Here is a 20,185-nt window from a genome sequence, read left to right on the forward strand (position 1 = left end):
CACCACCACCACAACAACAACAATAAAATTTGGAATCATCATCATCATCCCCAAAAGCAGCAATCATAATATACATATTTCTAAATATTTTATTGATTATTTGTTTCTGATCTGATCCGATAGATTGGAGCACTTTTCTGATGATTTGCTTCATTATTTTGGCCTGATGGTGGCTTTTGCCATGTTCCCCATAGGAAACTTGCTGAAGGAGAAAGCATGTGTGACACTGTGGACAATTTAGTGGTCAAATTAACCCCTGCCAATATTTTAGTTCTTTGTATGAGATACTGTGGAGTACTGAATATTTTAAAAGTATTTTTAAAGTATCTTCTATTTAAGGATATTTTAATATTCCTTATATTAATTTGCAGGGTCTTAAGTTCGGTCTGGGAACTGACAAGATGTTCTAGTGCATATCATGCGCCACCTTGTGTTTATTATTATTGTTGCAGCTCCATTGTTGCTAGGTCACATAAAATGGACAATTAATCTGGTAATATGTGCACTTAATACAAAGGAATAATGTGAGATTTTGTAACAGAAATTTTAAAATGGTTTGTGCAATTTTCCATGCTAATATGTGTGCACTCTCAGAAAAAAGAGTCATTTGGCTTGACTCCATAGGGCAACCCTTTCAGTTTTTTATGGAATCGCCTATGGTAGGTGTGACATGTGTGAAAGTACCCAGATTAAACCATTTTGCCCAATAAATAACCCTTGAACTAGACAGGGTTTCTCTTTAGAGACACAGAGGAGCCTTTTGGAACCCTTTCCCCAGAGATAGTATACGCTCAATTGAAATTAGCCTGCACAGGTGATTGCGAGGTCCCTCTAATGGCTGAGCATGCATATGACAGTAGCAGCTAATATCACATTTAAAATGCCAGTCTTCAATGAATTTCATATTTTCTTGTCCACAGCTGAGGAACTGCCTGGGAGCAATCTGTTGCACGACTCAAACGCAACCCACCAAAACAGGCTAACTAGAGTCCCTGTAGTTCAGGTTTAAATGTATCTATATTGAATTAAAAAAATAAATAAACGCGTTTTGATAGTTCGTTTGGACAGGTATCATTACCCTGTTTTCCCAAACAGCCACTAATTTTGCCTGTGTCGACAACGTTCAATATCAGATTTATTTTCACAGAACTGATGTTGGTGTTTGCTGAAACCATCTGTCCCCGACAAGTCAATTATCTCCAGTTTCGTAATCCGTAGGCTATTAACGTGTGAATGAATTCATTCTGTAATTTAAGGCCAGGGTCTCTTTGCATAATGCATGTTCTGACACACGTGTAAATTGATTTACATTTTGGCATCAAGTAAGAAAATACATTTCAGGTACCTGAAAAATTATTTAGAAGCTGAGAAATGATTGTATGCATGGCACTTATTCACAATTCTAAATATAAATATCATTTTAAAAATATGGGAGGCATGGCTGTCTATGTCTGCGGGGGTTTACTCCGAAAACATGGAGGTAGGCTAATTACAGTCCAACGACATGCAGGTAGGCTAATTGGAGACTCTAAATTGCCCACAGGTGTGAATGGTGAGTGAGTGGTGTGTGTGCCCTGTGATAGATTGACGACCTGTCCAGGCTATATTCCTGCCTCTCACCCAATGGACCCTGGGATAGGCTCCAGCACCCCCTGTGACCTTGACCAGGATAAGCGGGTATAGATAATGGATGATGGATGGATTTTTAAATATCATGTGATGCTTCTTTACTTGAAGCAATCAGTCCCAGGTTGCCATTGTAAACTTTTCAAGCCAAAAATAAGATAAAAATATATTTTTTAAATGTTGTAAAACATGTTTGTCTACAGACTGTGCCATGATTAAAACAGGAGAAAGTATTTTCTCATTTTTACATGGGTGAGGACTGAGAGTTCAGATGTCCATAGACAGTTGCTATACCTTATAGTCTATGTGGGAATAAATAATTCAGGGAAACATTTTATCTATAAAGAGGGCCTTCTTCAGCAACAGGCATAGGGTCTGTTTAAATCAAGTCTATGGGTCTGGTCTGAAATTTTGCAGGACAAATTTATTCATTTATTTATTGCTTAAGAATAATTTTACCTGAATTTCGAAAACCCCCAAATGCATATTATATAAGGGATGAAAATGCACAGCACTGAACACAAAGTGTGTTGCTATGGCTGCAAGTACTGGCCCCACATTGGTGGAAAAAACTTCCTGAAGTGGTCAGGACAGCAGAATCATTGGTCATAATCCAGTACAGACTGCAGACCTACCTCTTGAGACTGTGTCCTGGTTTCCCAATCGTCACCACCCAATACCACTCTCACACTTTGTACTAATTCAGATTGTGGTATTTTATGGTTATAATTTTATGGTTTTTGTCTTTCTTCTCGGGGCTCATTATGGATATAGTTATCGAATTTGTATTTTGGTTCTTGGTTGTCCTAACTTGTATTAATGCTAGAAAACTAGTGTTGAGCTCTGATTTATGTATCTCCTTGAGGTCTATTTTGTGTATTATGCATGAAGTAAAACCAAAGTTTCATTCTAATTGGCTCTCTGTGTAATAAATTACTGTTCCACTCAAAACTATAACTGCGATTAAAGAATTTCACTCTAAGTTCGCAGCATTGATTTGTGGAGTCCTAGTGGCCCTTAACTCCACTAGGTGGGGCTGTGTAGCAGTTTTCAGTACGTATTCCACTAAATGACAGTGTAGTCAAACTTTTGTTTGGGAGATGGTTTGTCCGAGTTTCTTTTCATATTTATCAGGTGCATGTTCAGTGTGTTTGTGTCTTCATCTTTCTTCTCTTTTCAATAAGCATGAAATCGTAATAGAGAGGAAAAGCAGGAATAAAAAATACATGGTCTCACAATCAAAGATGATTGCTGCCATTATGCTGGACTGGTATATCTATCCCTTACGTTCTCAGAACGATCTGTGTCAATGTTGTAACTCTCCAAAAGCGATTTTCTTTTGTTCCATGCTGCTTAAGTTGCAGTTCGGCCCATTTGGCCAAGTACACAAACACAGCGGCATTCATGGATTTCTTTCTGTCCCCACAATGTTCTCTTATTAAATTCTCACTTACACAGTAGTTCCTTCATTTGAAATGTTTGCAGGTCCGAGTGCCATCCTTGATCTCAGGGCTGTAAAAAACCAGCACAAGCAGGGATAACGGTCTGTAAATATTTGAAAACCAACAATGTGCAATTGTGTTCTCTGCTGGCAGTGAATTCGGCTCTGATTATGTCATCCAGGTTCATTCAAACTGGATCACATCTTCATTTGCACTAATCATTTGTTTCACGTAAATGCTAATTTCCTGGAAGGCGTGCAATGCTTTCTGTTTATTCACTCATTTGGAGCGTTTTCCACACAGACTTATTCATCCATACTGGGACCTTTTTGGCTTTGCAGTGAAATTTGGATGTGCTCCCAAATAAAGATTTTACCATTTAATATAAAAGCACGCTCATGCATTATACATGTTGCCCAAAAGTAGTCCCTTACCTTTATATCGAACATTTTCTTTTCTGAATGCTTGTAAATTATGGCAAGCAAAACTTTACTTTTGGCTTTGATTGGCTTACATTGCCCATTTGCATGCATCAGTGGTCCTGTTTGCAGTTATGCTGTCAGCTCTGGACAAAGCCAATATATGCTTACGTTTTGGATGAATATTTACACGCTGATATTTGTCATTGAAATGGTTTCCGCCTGACAGAGACAATGTCCCAAACATCATTTGCTGATGTCTTTGGTTGAAACCAAACAAACATGCAGGTGTATTATTTCTGTTTGACTGGTTGTTGCAAATGCCAGTTATGCTGTGAATAGAATACAAAATTCAAACTCCTTATTTGTATAAGTAGAACCACACATTGTCTTATCTGTGGAAACTGCAGTGGGCAGCAGGAACCATTTCACTGTTGTATTTGTCTTTAGACCTGTTGAAAAATTGTAGTAACTACTGTACGTTTTTTGGTTGCTGTCCACTGGGTGGCACAGTAACCTCTGGTTGAACATTGCTCACTTCTTCTTGCTGTGTTTGCGTGAATGTGGACAGCAATCTGTTCAGCTTCTATCCTGTTGAGCTGCAGCCTGGCAGCTTTTTCCAGAGCTGTTTAAACTCCTGATGTTCCCACACTTGGGTGGGATACCAAATTGGCTGAATTAGGGCTGTAAGAGTCACCGAATCACGGGGCTGATGACTGAGGTGCTGCAGAGTCCTAAAGACCCTAAAATACAACCCATTGGGATCCAGGTTGGGCAGCTCGAATCACGCATGTCTCAGATCCAGATTGAGACCATTAAGGATTTTAATTGCAGGTATTAAATTCAAAGTGCAATAGGCTGGGAATAATAAGTGCACTGGGACCAATACAGAAATGTCCTTGTATTTATTCCTTTCATGTATACTTCTTGACTTTAGTATTTAAAATTTAAGCATAAAGAAAATACAAAGACACACACACACACACACACACAGTAGCCAGTGGCTACTTCCAAAACTACTGTAGAAGGCACACCATATCACAGGAGAGCTAGTGTCAGCCTGGAAAAAGGGGTATTTCTCACTGATGACACTTGGAAACCTGTTGACATCTGGTGAGTAGCTGGAGGTAGCTTATGGATTGGTAATCTGATGAGCTCTGGCCGACATAAACCTAGCCTAACACGAAGGGCTGATGTGTGTCCTATTCATTGGCAAATGGCATAGGCAGGTAGCATCCTGATACAAGACTCTACGAATAAATGTATTCACTTAGGGCCATTAAGCTTCATTGTCTTCACATACTGTTTAACTTTAAAGTAAGTATGAATGATAATAGAACCTTTCAAATGGAAGAAGATGCAGCATCCTGCTGGTGTTATGAATTATGCTATATTGTGACATTAGTTGTTGTTTTGGGCTCGTTGAATAAAGTTTCCAATCATTTGAATGATTTTTGAACGTGGAACCTGTCCTCCCCATATATATATATATATATATTTATTAACATCTTATATTTGAGTGTAAAGGCTTATTCCCACAGTGCATGACTATTATGGGCTGACTCCCTCTCTCTTGTGTGTTTGTTTGTGTGTTTGTGCGTAAGAGAGAGAGAGAGAGAGCAAGAGAGGGAGGGAGTTATGTCTCTATGGAAACTAATAATTTGTCATAGCAATGTGCGTGTTCATGTCTCTCAAGATGAAAAGGCACATCCTAATATATATTTTTCACATTGATACTGAAAGAGATAAAAGATCTTGGAATAATATTAAACCCAATCTTTCTCTGAAGGCTCATGTATATAAAAAAAAAACAAGGGTGGCCTTTTTCATTTTCAAAACTTTGCCAAGCTAAGATGTTTCCCAGTCTCCTACATTTTTAATGTCTTTATATCCTTTGGGCTTGGCTGTTGTGATGCCTTACTGTTTGGCAGCCAAAACTGTGTTTTTCCCAATATTCACCATTCAATTTCACCAAAAATCCTTCTGACAGGATTTTGATAAAAAAAAAAAAAAAAATCATGGACAGGCTCTGAGCCTTTGTCCTCCCTTTGGCTCTGTTAAATTACAAAGCTGAACTGTTTATTAATACAATTAATTGATTTTATTAATTAAATTTCTCTGACAGATGCTCTTACCTCGAATGAAATCCTGTGAACACTGAACAAAGTAGGTCAGGTTAAGTGTCTTGTCCAGGGGGACAGCAGTAGATTTGAACATTCAACCTGAGTTACATGAACAGTGCTGAGTGGCCGAGCTCAGTCATACCTGAGAGAGCTGAGTGAGTTATAACTCCACATAATCCTTTCATACTCTCTAGTCTCAATCAGCTGGCTAAAGATTCGTCAGTAGAGTTCAAGGTCTAAATGGTCGGCAGGTTTTTGACTACATGACCCATGTAGTGGCTGGCCTCATCATGCGTGAGAATTATAGACCATATCAAAGTCTCAAAACATTTGCCACCTCTTTACTCTTCTTAAGGTTGCAAAACTCCTTCTCATAAACTGCACTGTTTTGTCCGAAGCTGTGCAGCCATAGCCTGGTTGCTGCTAAAGTTTTGCTGTATGTGTCACTTTGCTGTGGGTTTGAGAAAAAAAAATAGATTAAGAATTTTTGTTGTTGGCTCCATTGTGTCATTACCCCTCTGTTCTACCCACTCTGTGCTCTATTGCCTGCAGCTTGCCTTGTTGGTAGGCTATGCAATATTCTCAGTGATGGCTTCATGGCCAGTTTTTTCGTTTAGATCCACAAATGAAAAATTTGAATAACTGATTATGTTCCAACTCTTCAGCTATAAATCGGCAATCTAAAATTAACACATTGAAAAGAAACACATATGAATCCACTGGGACAAGATTGTTCTACAGCTAAATTAAACACTGTGTTGTTCTAAGTCTGTTACAATCTGGAATTAAATCTTTAGGCCCTAATTACTTACAGTTAAAAATTGACTGATTAAAGAGTTCATAGAATAGACTCTTAAACAAACAATAGCTAATTCATAAAAAAATAACAAAAATCATGAGTGCCATTGATAAATACTACCACTTCAGACTTGTTTAGTAGAAGCATAGTTTCTTGAAAACAGTTTCTCTTGTTCCATTCAAGCTCTCCCATATTAATTCTATGCAAATCATTGGCTGATTCTTCCTGAGGAATACATAAAATGTCTAAAGGACAATGCATAAGACAGCAAAGCGATTGATGGTAGAGTAAGGTTATATGAACCCCACAATGGATGGAGCTACAGTGAGCTGTCAGTCATTGACTTGTTTGAAAATGGCCGACATGCATTACCCCAGGGCACTACATACCAGTAGTGCTTGAGGTGAATGTCCAAATGTCACTGTAAAGCATTTTGAGATTCTGAAAAAGATAAAATACGCCACATAAATCCATTCAATTGCTAGTATTATTAAAAACAGACCCCACACACAGCACAGACAACCTAGAGTAAATGGGATCTTTCAGAGTGTGTAAACTCAGACAGTTCTAGAGGCCTGACTACCTCCCTCTCCATTACCTTCTGAATGCCCTCATTTCATAAGCACCTTATTTATCAGAGCAGGTTGATTATGCAGACACCAGGAGAAATGCTGATTATAACTCATCAGAAAGTCAGCATGTCGAGGAACTTCCCTAATTCATTATCACTTTCGCTCAAAACACATGCAGATCTGTCTACCACCTGTCACCATGTTTCTCACATGACTCCTTTCTGTGAAAAGCTTCATTTTGGCAAGCTCAGGAAAGGCTGGTGTATAGAAAGCCAAACTGAGAAGTACATTGGCAATAAAACACATTTCCTGAATCCATACAGCAATATGTTATGATGGCAGATTTCTGGAGTAACACCCAGTGCACTGTTTCTGTGCTGATATTTTTACAAAAAATGAGAGCATGCTTATTTATGATATTTTCATTTGTAAAAAAAAAAAAAAAAAATTACAATGTGGAATGAAAAACCTTATTGTCAAGTTACCTGCTGCACACATAAAAGAAGATCTTATGGTCATGTTTACTCTGTTCATAAACCAGAATTTTCTAGATATTCTTGCATTTATTTGTGAGTCAATGTTAAAGAGAGTTGTAGACTGGATTCATGCCACAGGGCGTGTGAGTCCACATAACAGTTTCTTACAGAAAAGACATCCTTGCATGAGATGTTAACTGATACTGAAACCTGTTAACTGATATCATCCTTCTCTGGGCTACGCTATGGCTGGTTTTTCACTGCCCTGGGATTTACATGAAGGCTGTGCTGTTACAGTTTGGCTGAAGGCCACAATCAGCACTAGCAAGGTCAGGATTCAGCACCAGTGTGCTGCTTCAGTACACTGACAACTGAAGCTACAGTCCCAATTAGATGCTAACCTGCCCTTGCTTTTTGAAATGTAGCCTATTTACTGAAAACACACGAATACCACAGCCTTACAGTCCATGTGTCCTGCCCCAATGGTCCAGCTTTCAATTGAAATTGTGGCGTTATTTTTTACATTGTTCACAACCCCTCCTCATAATTTTACATTTTTTTCAGGCTCCTGTGGATCTGTTCAATTCTTCGGGGGTATGATGATGAAGAGGCATGAATTTCTCATGAAGCATGGCTCGTGAGATAAGCCAAGACTGCTTGAAGCCTGACGCTTTGAAGTTTCCCTGGCTCGGTCTGCCTTACAGTAACTGCTGCTCATTTATATGGTGACGCTTATGATCAAGTTGAATGAATAAGTAGTCTGGCTGTCGGGGATGTTCAATACTCTTTTTCTACCAAGGTCTTTGATAATACATTGTATGTAATTCAACAACAAAAGCAGAATTCCATGATTAGTATACAGAGTTGTTTTTCATTTCTTACTACAATCAGTGGGTAGGTCCTTACTTAAGGATTAAACTGGTCTTTTTACATTGACACAACAAACTCTGGTCATTGTAGTCAAATTATTTGTTGCTTACTGATCCATTGTCTTTGCTCCTTTATCTTGGTTTCTGAGATGTAAATTTGAACTGAATACCTTTGTATTGGCATGGATTTCAGTGCAGAAATAGGCCAGTAGAAACAGCTTTAGCCTATGCTGAAGCACTATTTCCACTGAGGCAGTGATTCCACTTGGAGTGTCCCCAAGGGATTTCGGTCACATCTATGTGTTGTCTTGTGCAAATATCAGGGAAGTGTCCTGAATATACCTAGATAATCTCACAATACCTATTACCAAGCTGATGTACTACTCTAATAGATTTTGTGAAACCCCAAAGTGCTTTGTGAATCACTGTGTGAAGGATCATCCATTCTGAAGCTGTTTACTTAGCTTAATATATTAAAATGCATGTACCAAAAAGCAGAAACTCTACATATTCAAAAGCGAATAAACATTTAAGCTGGTACGATGGTGCGGTGGATAGCACTATTGCCTCACAGCAAGAAGGTCCTGGGTTCAAATCCTAGGTCCTGGGTTCGAATGTGTAGAGTTTACATGTTCTGGTGTCTGTGCGGGCTTCCTCTGGATACTCCGGTTTCCTCCTGCAGTCCAAAGACATGCAGGTGAGGGTACCAGGTTATTTGGAGTCTAAATTGTCCCTAGGTGTGAGTGAATGGTGTATCTGTGCCCTGCGATGGACTGGTAAACTGTCCACGGTGTATTCCTTCCTCTCACCCAATGCATGCTGGGATAGGCTCCAGCATCTCCTGTGACCCTGACCAGGAAAAAGCGGGTATAGATGATTGATGGATAAACATTTTAAATGGTGAAAATGCAAGACAAATGTATTCTAATAAAATGGTAAATTTCAGTCATAACTGCAAACATTCCTGTTATAGCAGCTGCATCAGTCAGATTTAGAAACGTCAGCCTTTACTGGTAGGACTGAATTGCACCCCATTTTGTTCGTTTGTTTTTGTTGTTTCAAAATTGCAAGATTACCACATGATACCAAAAAGTAACCAAAGTTAAGATGCCAGCTGTGCAGAGCACCATAGCAGATTTCAAAGGTCTGATGGGAGATGGGGTTCAGAATTCATAAAATACAATTAATAATCTCAAGCTCTGGACTTCAACTCCTATCCTGCTCTGAAGAAATGTAGTCCCTTATGAATAATATACAGGCCATAGACTGTTCTGCCTCTGTGCTACAATATAAATAATTACCAAAGACTGCACACATTGCGTGATAGCAGTTTATTTTACAGATGATCACAGTGGGGCAAAATGTTTATTGGTGTGCAGCCAAATCATTTCCAAACTATCAACAAGAGATTTAAACTCAATAATTTTCAATACCACAAGAAAACCACAACCGGAGACTGCATGTACTGTAATAAGATACAAAAAAAATACAGTTTTTTCAGGATTTTTAAAACATTAGACCTACCTCGTCAGCGGATAACAGATGCCACGGACTCCTTATACTACAACAAGGAAATCAGGATAACACAAATGACCATGGGAAATACAATTTAGTGTGTGTTATTGAATTACAATTTATTACAAGGGATTAATGTCCAGTTAAACGTAATACCAAAAATCCAAGATCTAAATCTCCATCATGCATTTTATAGTAACAGCTGCTAATATTTTGAACATGTGTCTTTTTGAGCATGTGTCCTAATGCTTTCCCATAACAACACACACTTTATAAATGTTTGGATTGGATATTAAATTCATGTCACCAACCCTCGATAATGCCTTGTATTAATATTAAAATGCTACACTTGAGCCTATCATTACAAACCATGTTATTATTTGAAGCTCAAGCTGTGATAGAGCTTGGCTAAATGTTCATATTGAAAATATATAATCCGGTGAATGGATTGATAAGTACGCATGCTTAGTTGAAGATCATTGCTGTTCATCATACGCTTACCAGAGCATAAGACCGGATTATATTCAGTAGTTAAATCCTGCATAGAAAATTATGCAACCAGGGAATTTGATGTTTAATGAAATAATAACGGATAAGACATGAACAAATTGCTTGTGGCTAGAGAGTCCAGGTTTAGGGCTTTAATTAAAGGAGAGGACTCTGTGATTCAAATGGTTCCTGTCAGACAGTAGTGAAGGTACTTGTACTACACCGTAGCATATGGAAAATAGAAACACATTTTGCTTTCTTTTAATAAATATTGAGTCTTAAAGCAATCAATGCATTGCTATTTAGATTGGCTGAGCAAAGATAGGACATTGTTTGTGGTTTTCCACTTATGTAAGTGTCTTTAAACCCATGCTGTCATGCAATGTGTCTTCAATTCCTATGGAAACTTGTGTTTTCAGAGCATCCAGTCTGCACTTGCTCTATTTTCTTGGAGGTACATAGTAACATAATGGGCTACTTTGTGAGACTCCAGTTTACTTACTTGTACTTTTTTCAGTTATTTCACACCAGTTGTTAATTTATGCAGCAGGTGTCAAATGTATTAGATACAGTCTAAGTATCAAATGTGTATTTTCAGTACTGCTTACTGACCATACATTTCTGAGTACACTTTACATAAACCTGTGGGATTGCCCTCGCCCCTTTTGCTGACACTGTGAAACAAATGGAATGGGTTGAGGACAATTAAACTTTCATGGGGAAATACAAACTTTAAGCTACATGGCTTTGGCTAAAAAAACATCTCTTTTTCTAATCTTGGATCAGTCTCAGATGTATAGTTAAGATTAGGATTACAGTTTAGGACAGTGAATGAAGATGTTTTGGGGAAATTGAATATGGAACAGATTTTTGTATCACAGATTGAGTCAAGTCAGAGAATCTGGGCTGCATGCATCCATTTAACATGGCAGGTTGCCACCATTGTGTATACTGTGCTGAAGAGTTCTCAGCTGTACCCACTGCATTTTGAACCAATGCCCAGAGGAAATGGCAGTTCCAAACTTATAACTAATATGTTTCTAAGTAACTGATCATTAATAGGGGCTGAAAGGTTAAGTACCCGATTTCCTTTTATCTGAATTCCCTGTCTGGCATTTGGCAGGTTTCCTGGAGTCAAATCTCACAATGTGCACATTTGAACATATAGAATGGAACAGTTGCAACTCAGGGATTAACCTACTAATAATGAAACATTCTCTTATAATCCATACACTGTTGAAAATTACCTGACTTTCATGCAATTTTACAATAATATTTCACAGTAAATTATTTTAATCAGCATTTTACTCTGAAATCAGTGGTACCTGGATTTAACAGTATTTAACAGTAATATTTCACCATAAAATATTGTAGTCAGAATTCTACTGTGAATTGTTTGTTACCTGGATTTTATAATGTTTTCACAGTTATATTTCACAATGATATCAGACTATTACTGTGAAATCAAAGGCAATATTGCAGCGAAATACTTTGAAATTTGAATTGAACTGGACCTCGTAGCATTATGTAAAACGGCGGCTGGGGTTAAAACCTAGTGGCACCGACAACAAACTTGGAGGTGGCTACAGACAGACACAGTTAGCATTAAGCAGTAGTAAGTTTAATTTCAGTGTTCAGGTTTACTAACAGTGGCTTCCTCTCATATATATAGCAATATATAGCTGTTTTAAAATCTTGTAACTGAAATGGTTGTGCTTTCATTTGAAAGGATTTATAGATGAACTGTGTTGTGTCAGATTTTGGGGGTAACTGTAAACACTAACTTCATGTTGGCCTAGCTTTCTAAAATCATACAGCCAATGAATGGATGAGCGAATTAATGATTTTTGGGTCAAATTAATTTATCCTTTTATTTTGAAATAAGTTTGCTTACAAGTTAGCTTTGTAAGAAACCGGTATCCAATATCAAAGCGCTAATGTAAAACAATTTGGAAAGTGGGCATTGCATGATTTAATGTTATTTTGTACTAATTATTAGCCAACTTGTCAGTTTAATTGAGCGTTTTACAACTGCAGTGGTTCTAAGGAGCCATGTTTATCAGATGGTGTTGTTGTGTGATGAAATAAATTTGGCTTTATTTATTTATTTATTTTTAGTTTTTTGTTGTTGTATTCAGTGTTTAAAAGTATAGCAGCAGTATTGAATCCACCTCGAGGAAACAATTCCAAAAATGTCTTTGAAATGGAAAGCTTTTGTTTTCGCTTTTTGTTTGCAGGTGCTTCTTGGGCATGAACCCAGAGTGTGGCTCAAAATCAAAGAAGAGGGTTGGCTTCAAACAGAGAGTTTGCACTTTTCAGAGAAACCTAGTTGATTTTGAGTGGATGCCAGCGTTGAAATAATGACTCATTTTTATTTGCTCATCAAGACAACAATAACTACATCAAGAAACCGGAACGATTCAATAGCATGTGCCCATAATATATGTGATTTTTACAGTTTAGTTGTGTTATTAGTGACATGAAAACTTGGAATAGATCACCCAAGTTAACACTTAATATAATCACATTTACTGCTAGTTTGCAGCAAATAAATACCTGACTGGAATGAATAATTACATCACAAAAAAGCCCTTCTGAAAATTTCCTCTCTAACAGAATTCACGGCTGTTTAGTCTCAGATGTATTAATTGCACTACTATTTTTTTAAATCAATGTTATTCATCAAAATATGCTCTGGCATAGCAAATGGAAATGCTTGAAAATACCAATAAACATCGTCTGTATATACTAGTCTAATGTTCTGTTGTCATTCATATTTTGGGCCTCCAACGAAGAGTTTAAATTGGCACTGCAAAGAAATTCATGTTGCGTGGCTATTGTTGCGATATTGACCTGAAACTCATAAATTATAATCCCCAACATCTGAAAACACAAATGGCTTTGCGTCGTCTCAGCTGTCGTCTCGGACAATCGCAATTCAGTGTCACTTTTGGAAAGACGGATAACAAATCCACTTTCCTTTTGAACTAAATGTACGTTTCCTTTCCAACAAATTACACATCTGCTGCCATCATTGTCAGTCATTTACGTGTATGCATACCACAATGTTAAAAGTATGTATAAAAGTATCGTCTTTTCAGCCACAATGACAGTGACAGTACACTTTTTGGGTCTTTGTCAAAAATATTTGTCTGGAAACTAGAGACAAACACACGCAATCCTGAACATAGTTAAGACTCATCTGACAGCTGTAAAATCAGAGAAATAGGCGCTACGGTGGTCTACATCATAGATTGCTGTAGTAGGCTATCGTTCTGACAAGTTGTTGAAAGACATTTCCTGAGCGCAAAGGTTATAGTAGCTTTCGCTCTAAGCAAGTGTCTGCACGCATCTCTACTGTGACCAGATGAGGACCCGACACGCTCACACGTGAGCGGTTTTTTTTGACTCACGCTTTATTCTCAGTGTTCATTCTAGCTCGAGCCGCCTGAGCGGACGCGGGCAGAGAGCGCGCTGTCGCACGCAATTCGATGCTTTACGGATTATCCCCTCAAACTGTCGATACATGAAGAAGGAACTCGAGGCAGGAGGGATATGCCCATGTTGCAGTAGGAAGAGAGAGGAAGGAGGCAGCGAAGCGTTTCTGATGACAGTGGGTCCCCATCGCGTGTTCCTTTCTCTGTAACGACCATGCTTTATTTTCAGTTGGTAATAATGGCTGGGACAGTCATGCTAGCTTATTACTTTGAGTACACCGACACTTTCAACGTGCGTGTGCAGGGATTTTTCTGCTATGACAGTTCCTACACGAAGCCCTATCTTGGACCTGAAGAGTCGAGCGCTGTACCCCCAGCGGTCCTATATGCAGTGGTCTCCGGAGTGCCCGCACTTGTGGTGAGTTGTTTTCTATAGGCTACTTGTAGTGTGCGAACAGCGCATCGTAATGGACTATGCTATAAGACAAGGCACCTTACATACTTAAGTTTTAGTATATCAATATGGGTAATCAGACCCACAATGACAGTCGATTGTTAGCTATTGGCAGTTTTTTAAACATGTAATTGCCTTTACAGACGTAAAAAACGTGTAGGTCTGTTTGAGATGTAGCTTTAAATATAAATACGTAATACAGCTACAAGTAGTCTTTGTTAATAGCAAACAAAGGCAAATTTAATCGTGTAAGTAAGTGTGTAATTGCAATTGCGCTGTAGCAACTGAGATCTGCGCATTTCACTCAACAAAATCTATCCAATTCCATTTTGGAGAATATATTCAATATCAGTTTTTTTATTGATAACATTTCAAGTTGCCATGTAATAGTACTCAGTATACCGCGATAACGTTTTTGCTGTAGCCTCTACAAACATATTTTAATTTAAACCCTAAACTCAATAATTTAACGTCCCCAACGTTGGCGCTTTCTTAAATTTCGTTTTACCACTTTTTTTTTTTTGGATCAAAGAAATATTAATTCAGTCTGTGCTTATGAGTAGAAGCAGCACTGAGTGGGTTAACAGGGGTGTGTTGGTGAGGGGTGTGTGTGCGAATATATATGTGATCTGTTCAGACATAGATCGGTGGCAATGGTTATGTTTTACAGAACTAAAGTGAATCTCACTACAGTCAAACCTCACCCCTTCTCTCCTACCCTATCCCTCCACTTTCCAATGGTTCGTGTCTGGTGTGTGTATTAATTGCTGCCATGTCAAAATTTACTACCCTCCTACATCACATCACACTTTGTGCTATATCACACTTTGCTTAAGGCGTCAGTGCATATTTAATTACGATTGGTAGGACTTTCTAAAGGCTGTCGTTGTTTGTTCAGTGGCCCGTAGTGTTTATCAGCTGGGGGTTTATCGCATAGGGTGGACTGTCCTTATTTCTTCCCAAGTCGTTAAGATGCACAGGCTACATGAATTTGATCCCCCCCCCCCCCCCCCCCCATTTTTTCGAAACATAAAGCTGGCTGTCTGGTTAATTTACTTCAAACATACTTCATGATTCTCTGACCTGTGTAGTTGGCTACTCAGGAGGGTTTTCCAACAGAGGGGGTAACACATCAAAAAGTTGTATGCTTATGATGATATCCGATCAAACAGCTGAGCTGATTTAAATTTGTTAGGTGGCAACACATTGACAAAAGATGGTGCTTTGGCTTGTTAGCCTTTGGGACCCACACTCTCTCATGTGTCTTTTTTAGCCTGGTAAATATTCATTTCTTATTTCACTCCACATGTTCTGGGTCTGTTCATTACCATAAGCAAGTGCTCACAAGGACTAAAAATAACATCTACATGTGCATGCCTTCCATTCCATTAGGTAGGAAAAACATGCACACAGCATGCTTTTGTGCAGCAATATTATGGCACTGAAATTATGTTATTCAGTATATTTTAAGTCTCAGAAACAGTAGGCTACCCAGTTTATTTTGCCACGATAGGCAAGCGATACAGTTTAATGTATTCTTGACAGTAAAACCTTTTGTATTTTAGGAAGTGCAAACAAAGAGCTAAAGGGACAATACATGAATATCTCATGTTTTATTTATGCATATTAGTTGCAATATGTGAGGTTGTTGTTTTTATTTTACAAAAACAAATGGCTGTAAGCTAAAAGTGGGGAGTCATGTACAAGGGCAAAATGTGGCTGCAGGCCGAGCCATTTCATACAAAAATTTATCAAGCTTTGACAAAGTTATGCTCCCAAGTACAGCTCAAATTGTGGTAATTATATTCTTTCAGAGGTTTCTCAATGTCAAATAGGTAATTTGGGCTGTGCTGTGATCTTATCTGTATGAAACACTGAGGGAGCATCATTATGCTTCAAGCAAATTGTGCAAATTAATATCTACACAGTGCTGACATGTGACACCTCTGGCACACATAATCAACCTAATCAAGGCCAAATGGAACCAGCAGAGCGAAATACAAATTATCTACCAACCTGTAGGAGAGGGTATAAATAGGAAATATGCACATGCCATTCCTAAAAATTATGTCCATCCACAGACCATCTAGCTCTGTTGCGACTCTTGCGTTCATCAGCATCAAATCTGTCCACATCTGTACAGTAACTGAGCACAATTCGATTGCTGTGACAGATGGAAATAGATGTGGGAGGTCAGCTGGATGTATTGGCAGAAAGTCAGGTGAATCTTCAGAGCATGGGGATGGGGTGTAAGCAGGTCAGCTGCACTGGATGGCTCCCCTTCCACTGACAAAGAAACACACCCAAACCATCCGTGATGAGCAACCAATAGGTTTTTTTTCTCATCTAGCAAGAGAGTGTGAATTACATACATTACTCCATTATTAACTTTTAAGAAACATACTGGAAGAAGTTCTATACAATTCCATTTTTTCTACTGCTATAATTATGAAAAATCAGCAGGCAACATTTTGTGTCTAAAATGTGTGAATTGAATTACCCATAAAAAAATAAAAACACAGATACTGTCCAAGGTTTATATTTAGATTACTTTGCATTGCATTACTTGAGTGTAATGTGTTAGTACGGCGTGCAAGTTAAACATTGAAGCAAAATGTTTGGAGAAGAAATTAACTACTGCTGTGTAATAAGCAAACACATTATGGCTTTAGGTGAACACATGGCCCTTTTAAAGTAGACATGTATCTGAACTGCTGACTGTAGTGCGTGACTAGTGAATTGCTTCACAGTCAGCCCACTAGATATGATGGCCTTTATTTAGAGCCAACTGTGATGACACTATTTGCAGGTAATGGCCGGCTGGTTTGAGAGTGACCCCAAAGGTGTCTGTATGTTCCTGGAGTGCAATATGTGCACAGGTCAGAATGAAATAGAAATTAACACTATACCAGTGTCTGTAAGAGAAAAGCACATCACAAAGCACATTTTCAATGCATAACAGTCTGATGAATTCCTTGCCTTGACAGATGCATGTTAGTTTTCTGGTTAGTGGGCACCACTCCGTGTATGAAATACTTGGAGTCGTACACACTGCTATACATTCAGAGTAGTATTTGATTACCTGCACCATGTTTGATAAGGGAACCTAAAGAGCGTCCCCGCAATATGAACATAAGAAGGCCAGAGCATGCTGGTGCATATACCATGCACAATGTGACTGTAGTTTGGGCAAGCTTAATGTTTCACTCATTTGCTATACAATCTGTCGAAAGTGAATGATTCATCACTACCCATTTCTACCACTGGGCATTTACTGAAGCAGCCCATGTTAGGTGCCATTGGACCCCATGGAAACTGCCAGTGCTTTACCTGAGCATTGCCATTGCACCCAACATTTCAACTTCTAACTTTTAACTTCTATGGTCAACTCAAACGTTGCAAGCTCAATGCCTTATCTACGGATGTGCAGACTTTCTTATGGGTTAGTGGGGCCAATTCTTTTCTGTTAAACATGAAATCTGTTCTGTACAACATCATGTTTAATAAAGTTGGCTCTCATTCAAAGTAGTCAACAATTTCTTGAATTATATAACAGTAGATCTACATTACAAAGCATCTTTATTTTCTCAAAAAAAGCCTAGATGTCACTCACTCTCTTTCTCTTTGGGCACAATGTTTTGTAAAGGCATTCAATCCGATTTCAAACAATAGGTGCGTTGAGTCACCACACATAATGTTTTTGTCATGGTATCATTAAAGGCACAACGGGCAGTGTTTTTCATATCAGGACTTTTTCTTACGGTTTTGCATGTTTGATTTGTTTGTCGCTTAATAAAAATGTCACATCTTTAGCCTTAACTAATACACCATTCAGCCAGCAATGCACAGCCCAGCTGACATGGCTCTGCAGGCTCTATGACCATTGCAAGCTTGTTGCTGTCAATCATCATAGTCACCAATGGGCTTCAGATTATTGCCATGCACTGAAATAGCCAGTGCTAAACTACTGTCTTTCCCGTGAGGTGAGCACTTGGCTTGATTGAGATGATTTAATAGATAAGTCAGACCTCCTTGTCTCTTGAGAAATGTAAATGTACTTTACCTCTTGCTTTTCCACAGTGACAAACAGCTAAAAACATTTAAAAAAAACATCTGCATTACTAAGTTTCCAAGTGTAAGAAACTGTACGTTTCCCATCACACTAAACAGGTGCAATATTTCCTCTGAAATATGCAAATGAAAAGCTCACCACCTTCAAACAGGTCACTCCTTCATCTGCAGTCTGCTTACTGCAGGTCAGTTCTTCATGCCTAGGTCCAGCGAAGGCCGCTGCACCATGCGGTGGTCTCATGCAGCTACAGATCTGGCGCATGGGTGGCGTGCTGAGAGATGTGACAGAGAGGCGTGACTTGCAGCTGTGCTCAAACATTGACCGCGAAGGGGAGCACTGTGAGAGCACACTGTCCACCTTCCCACTGCATTTATACTGACAGGGAATCCTTGATGAGGACTGTATCGATGGCCTTTTTCTGGATCGATAAAAACATCCCTTCTATGCAACTGATCATGTCTCCTGTATGAATTGCATTGACTTCTTGGACCGCTTGGACCATGTAATAGCACGTATGAAGCCTACATTTTTTACATTGTAGCCAATTGGCATATGATCTTATCCAGGGAGACTTACAGAACTTACATTTTACATAGTCTTCATTTATACTACTGGTCTTATATTACAGTAATTCAAGAAATTCAAGATAATTACCATGCTCAAGGCTCAAGTTTAAAACAACAGTGTGTACAACAAGTGTGCAACAACAGTGTCCTATCTAGGAATCAAACCTGCAACCTCAGAGTTAGAGTCCCAGCTCTCTAACCATAATACAAGACTTCTTCCCATGTAATGCATTGATGTTTAAGGTCTGTCAGAGATGCTGTAACCAGTAAGCTTTTCAATACAGTAGCGATTACTGGGGCTGCAAAAAAGAGTGGGGGTGAGATCTATCAGTCGCAGTTGCATAAGGAGCTGCCATTGTGCCCCTCCCCACAAGAGAAAGACAGGTGTTAGGTCTATAGTGAAAGCTAGTGCCTGCCTGGTATATGCTGGCTAGCTGGTGGATTTCACTTGCTTCACTCCACCTATCCATGGTGCTATCGATTGCTAAATGGATTGAAAATCCATACGGGATCTCCATAGTAAAAACAAAATCATTGGCAGCTAGTGGCACACCATTCAATAGTACACACTTGTTTTCACTGATGATTTTTTATTTTCATTTTTCTGTAAAGCGTTCATATAAATCAGTCTGAATGCCACCCAGATCCATTTTCTGGGAAATGGAAAATAGTGATAATGATATGCAAATTAACACAATGATGGAAATCAAAATATGGTATCATCTAGTAACTTCTAATGACAAATCTGAAGCCTGTCCCAGCATGCAATGGGAACAGGCAGAAATACCACCTGGATAGGTCATCAATCCATCGTAGGGACCACACACCATTCACTTACACATTCATGCCTCCATGCCCCAAAGGCAATTTAGATTCTTCAGCCTAACCTCTGGGAGAACATGCAAACTTGGCCTCAATCCAAGCTTGGTGCCTTCTTGTTGTGCAGTTGCTTGTTGTGCAGTGCACCACCACCCAGGGACATGAGTCTCAGGAGATAGGATATAGACTAAACCCTAAAGGTATGTGGGAGGAAATATAGTGCATTATAATTACAGCTTTAGCAGGTGTCTGCAGCAGGTGCAGTGGAGCTCTTTGATTCATAAATTATGACCTGTGCTACAAGTGTACAAGCTGTGACCTACAACAGTATCTCATAGCTGTATAAATGATCATTGGAAAGGGAAGGGTGACTTACTGATAAATACATCTGCACTGTGTAGATGACATAAACACTGACTTGTAACTTGCCAAAGTGGGTCTAATATTCATTGTCTGAATGTTTAAGACAAGAGTAAAAGTTCAACAGACAGGATGGGGAAATGGGCA

General features: G+C 38.8%; 1 protein-coding gene across 1 annotated transcript in view; it reads left to right on the plus strand.

Moving 5' to 3' along the window:
- The first annotated feature begins 13,637 nt into the window (after positions 1 to 13,637).
- Positions 13,638 to 20,185, plus strand: part of plppr5a (phospholipid phosphatase related 5a) — a 42,759-nt gene continuing 36,211 nt past the window's right edge. Inside the window, exon 1 of the mRNA XM_035424049.1 lies at positions 13,638 to 14,185. Coding sequence (XP_035279940.1) covers positions 13,982 to 14,185 — 204 coding nt within the window. The 5' untranslated portion in view covers positions 13,638 to 13,981. The remainder of the gene's footprint in view (positions 14,186 to 20,185) is intronic.

Source organism: Anguilla anguilla, chromosome 6 (genome assembly GCF_013347855.1).
Source record: "Anguilla anguilla isolate fAngAng1 chromosome 6, fAngAng1.pri, whole genome shotgun sequence".
Taxonomy (NCBI): domain Eukaryota; kingdom Metazoa; phylum Chordata; class Actinopteri; order Anguilliformes; family Anguillidae; genus Anguilla; species Anguilla anguilla.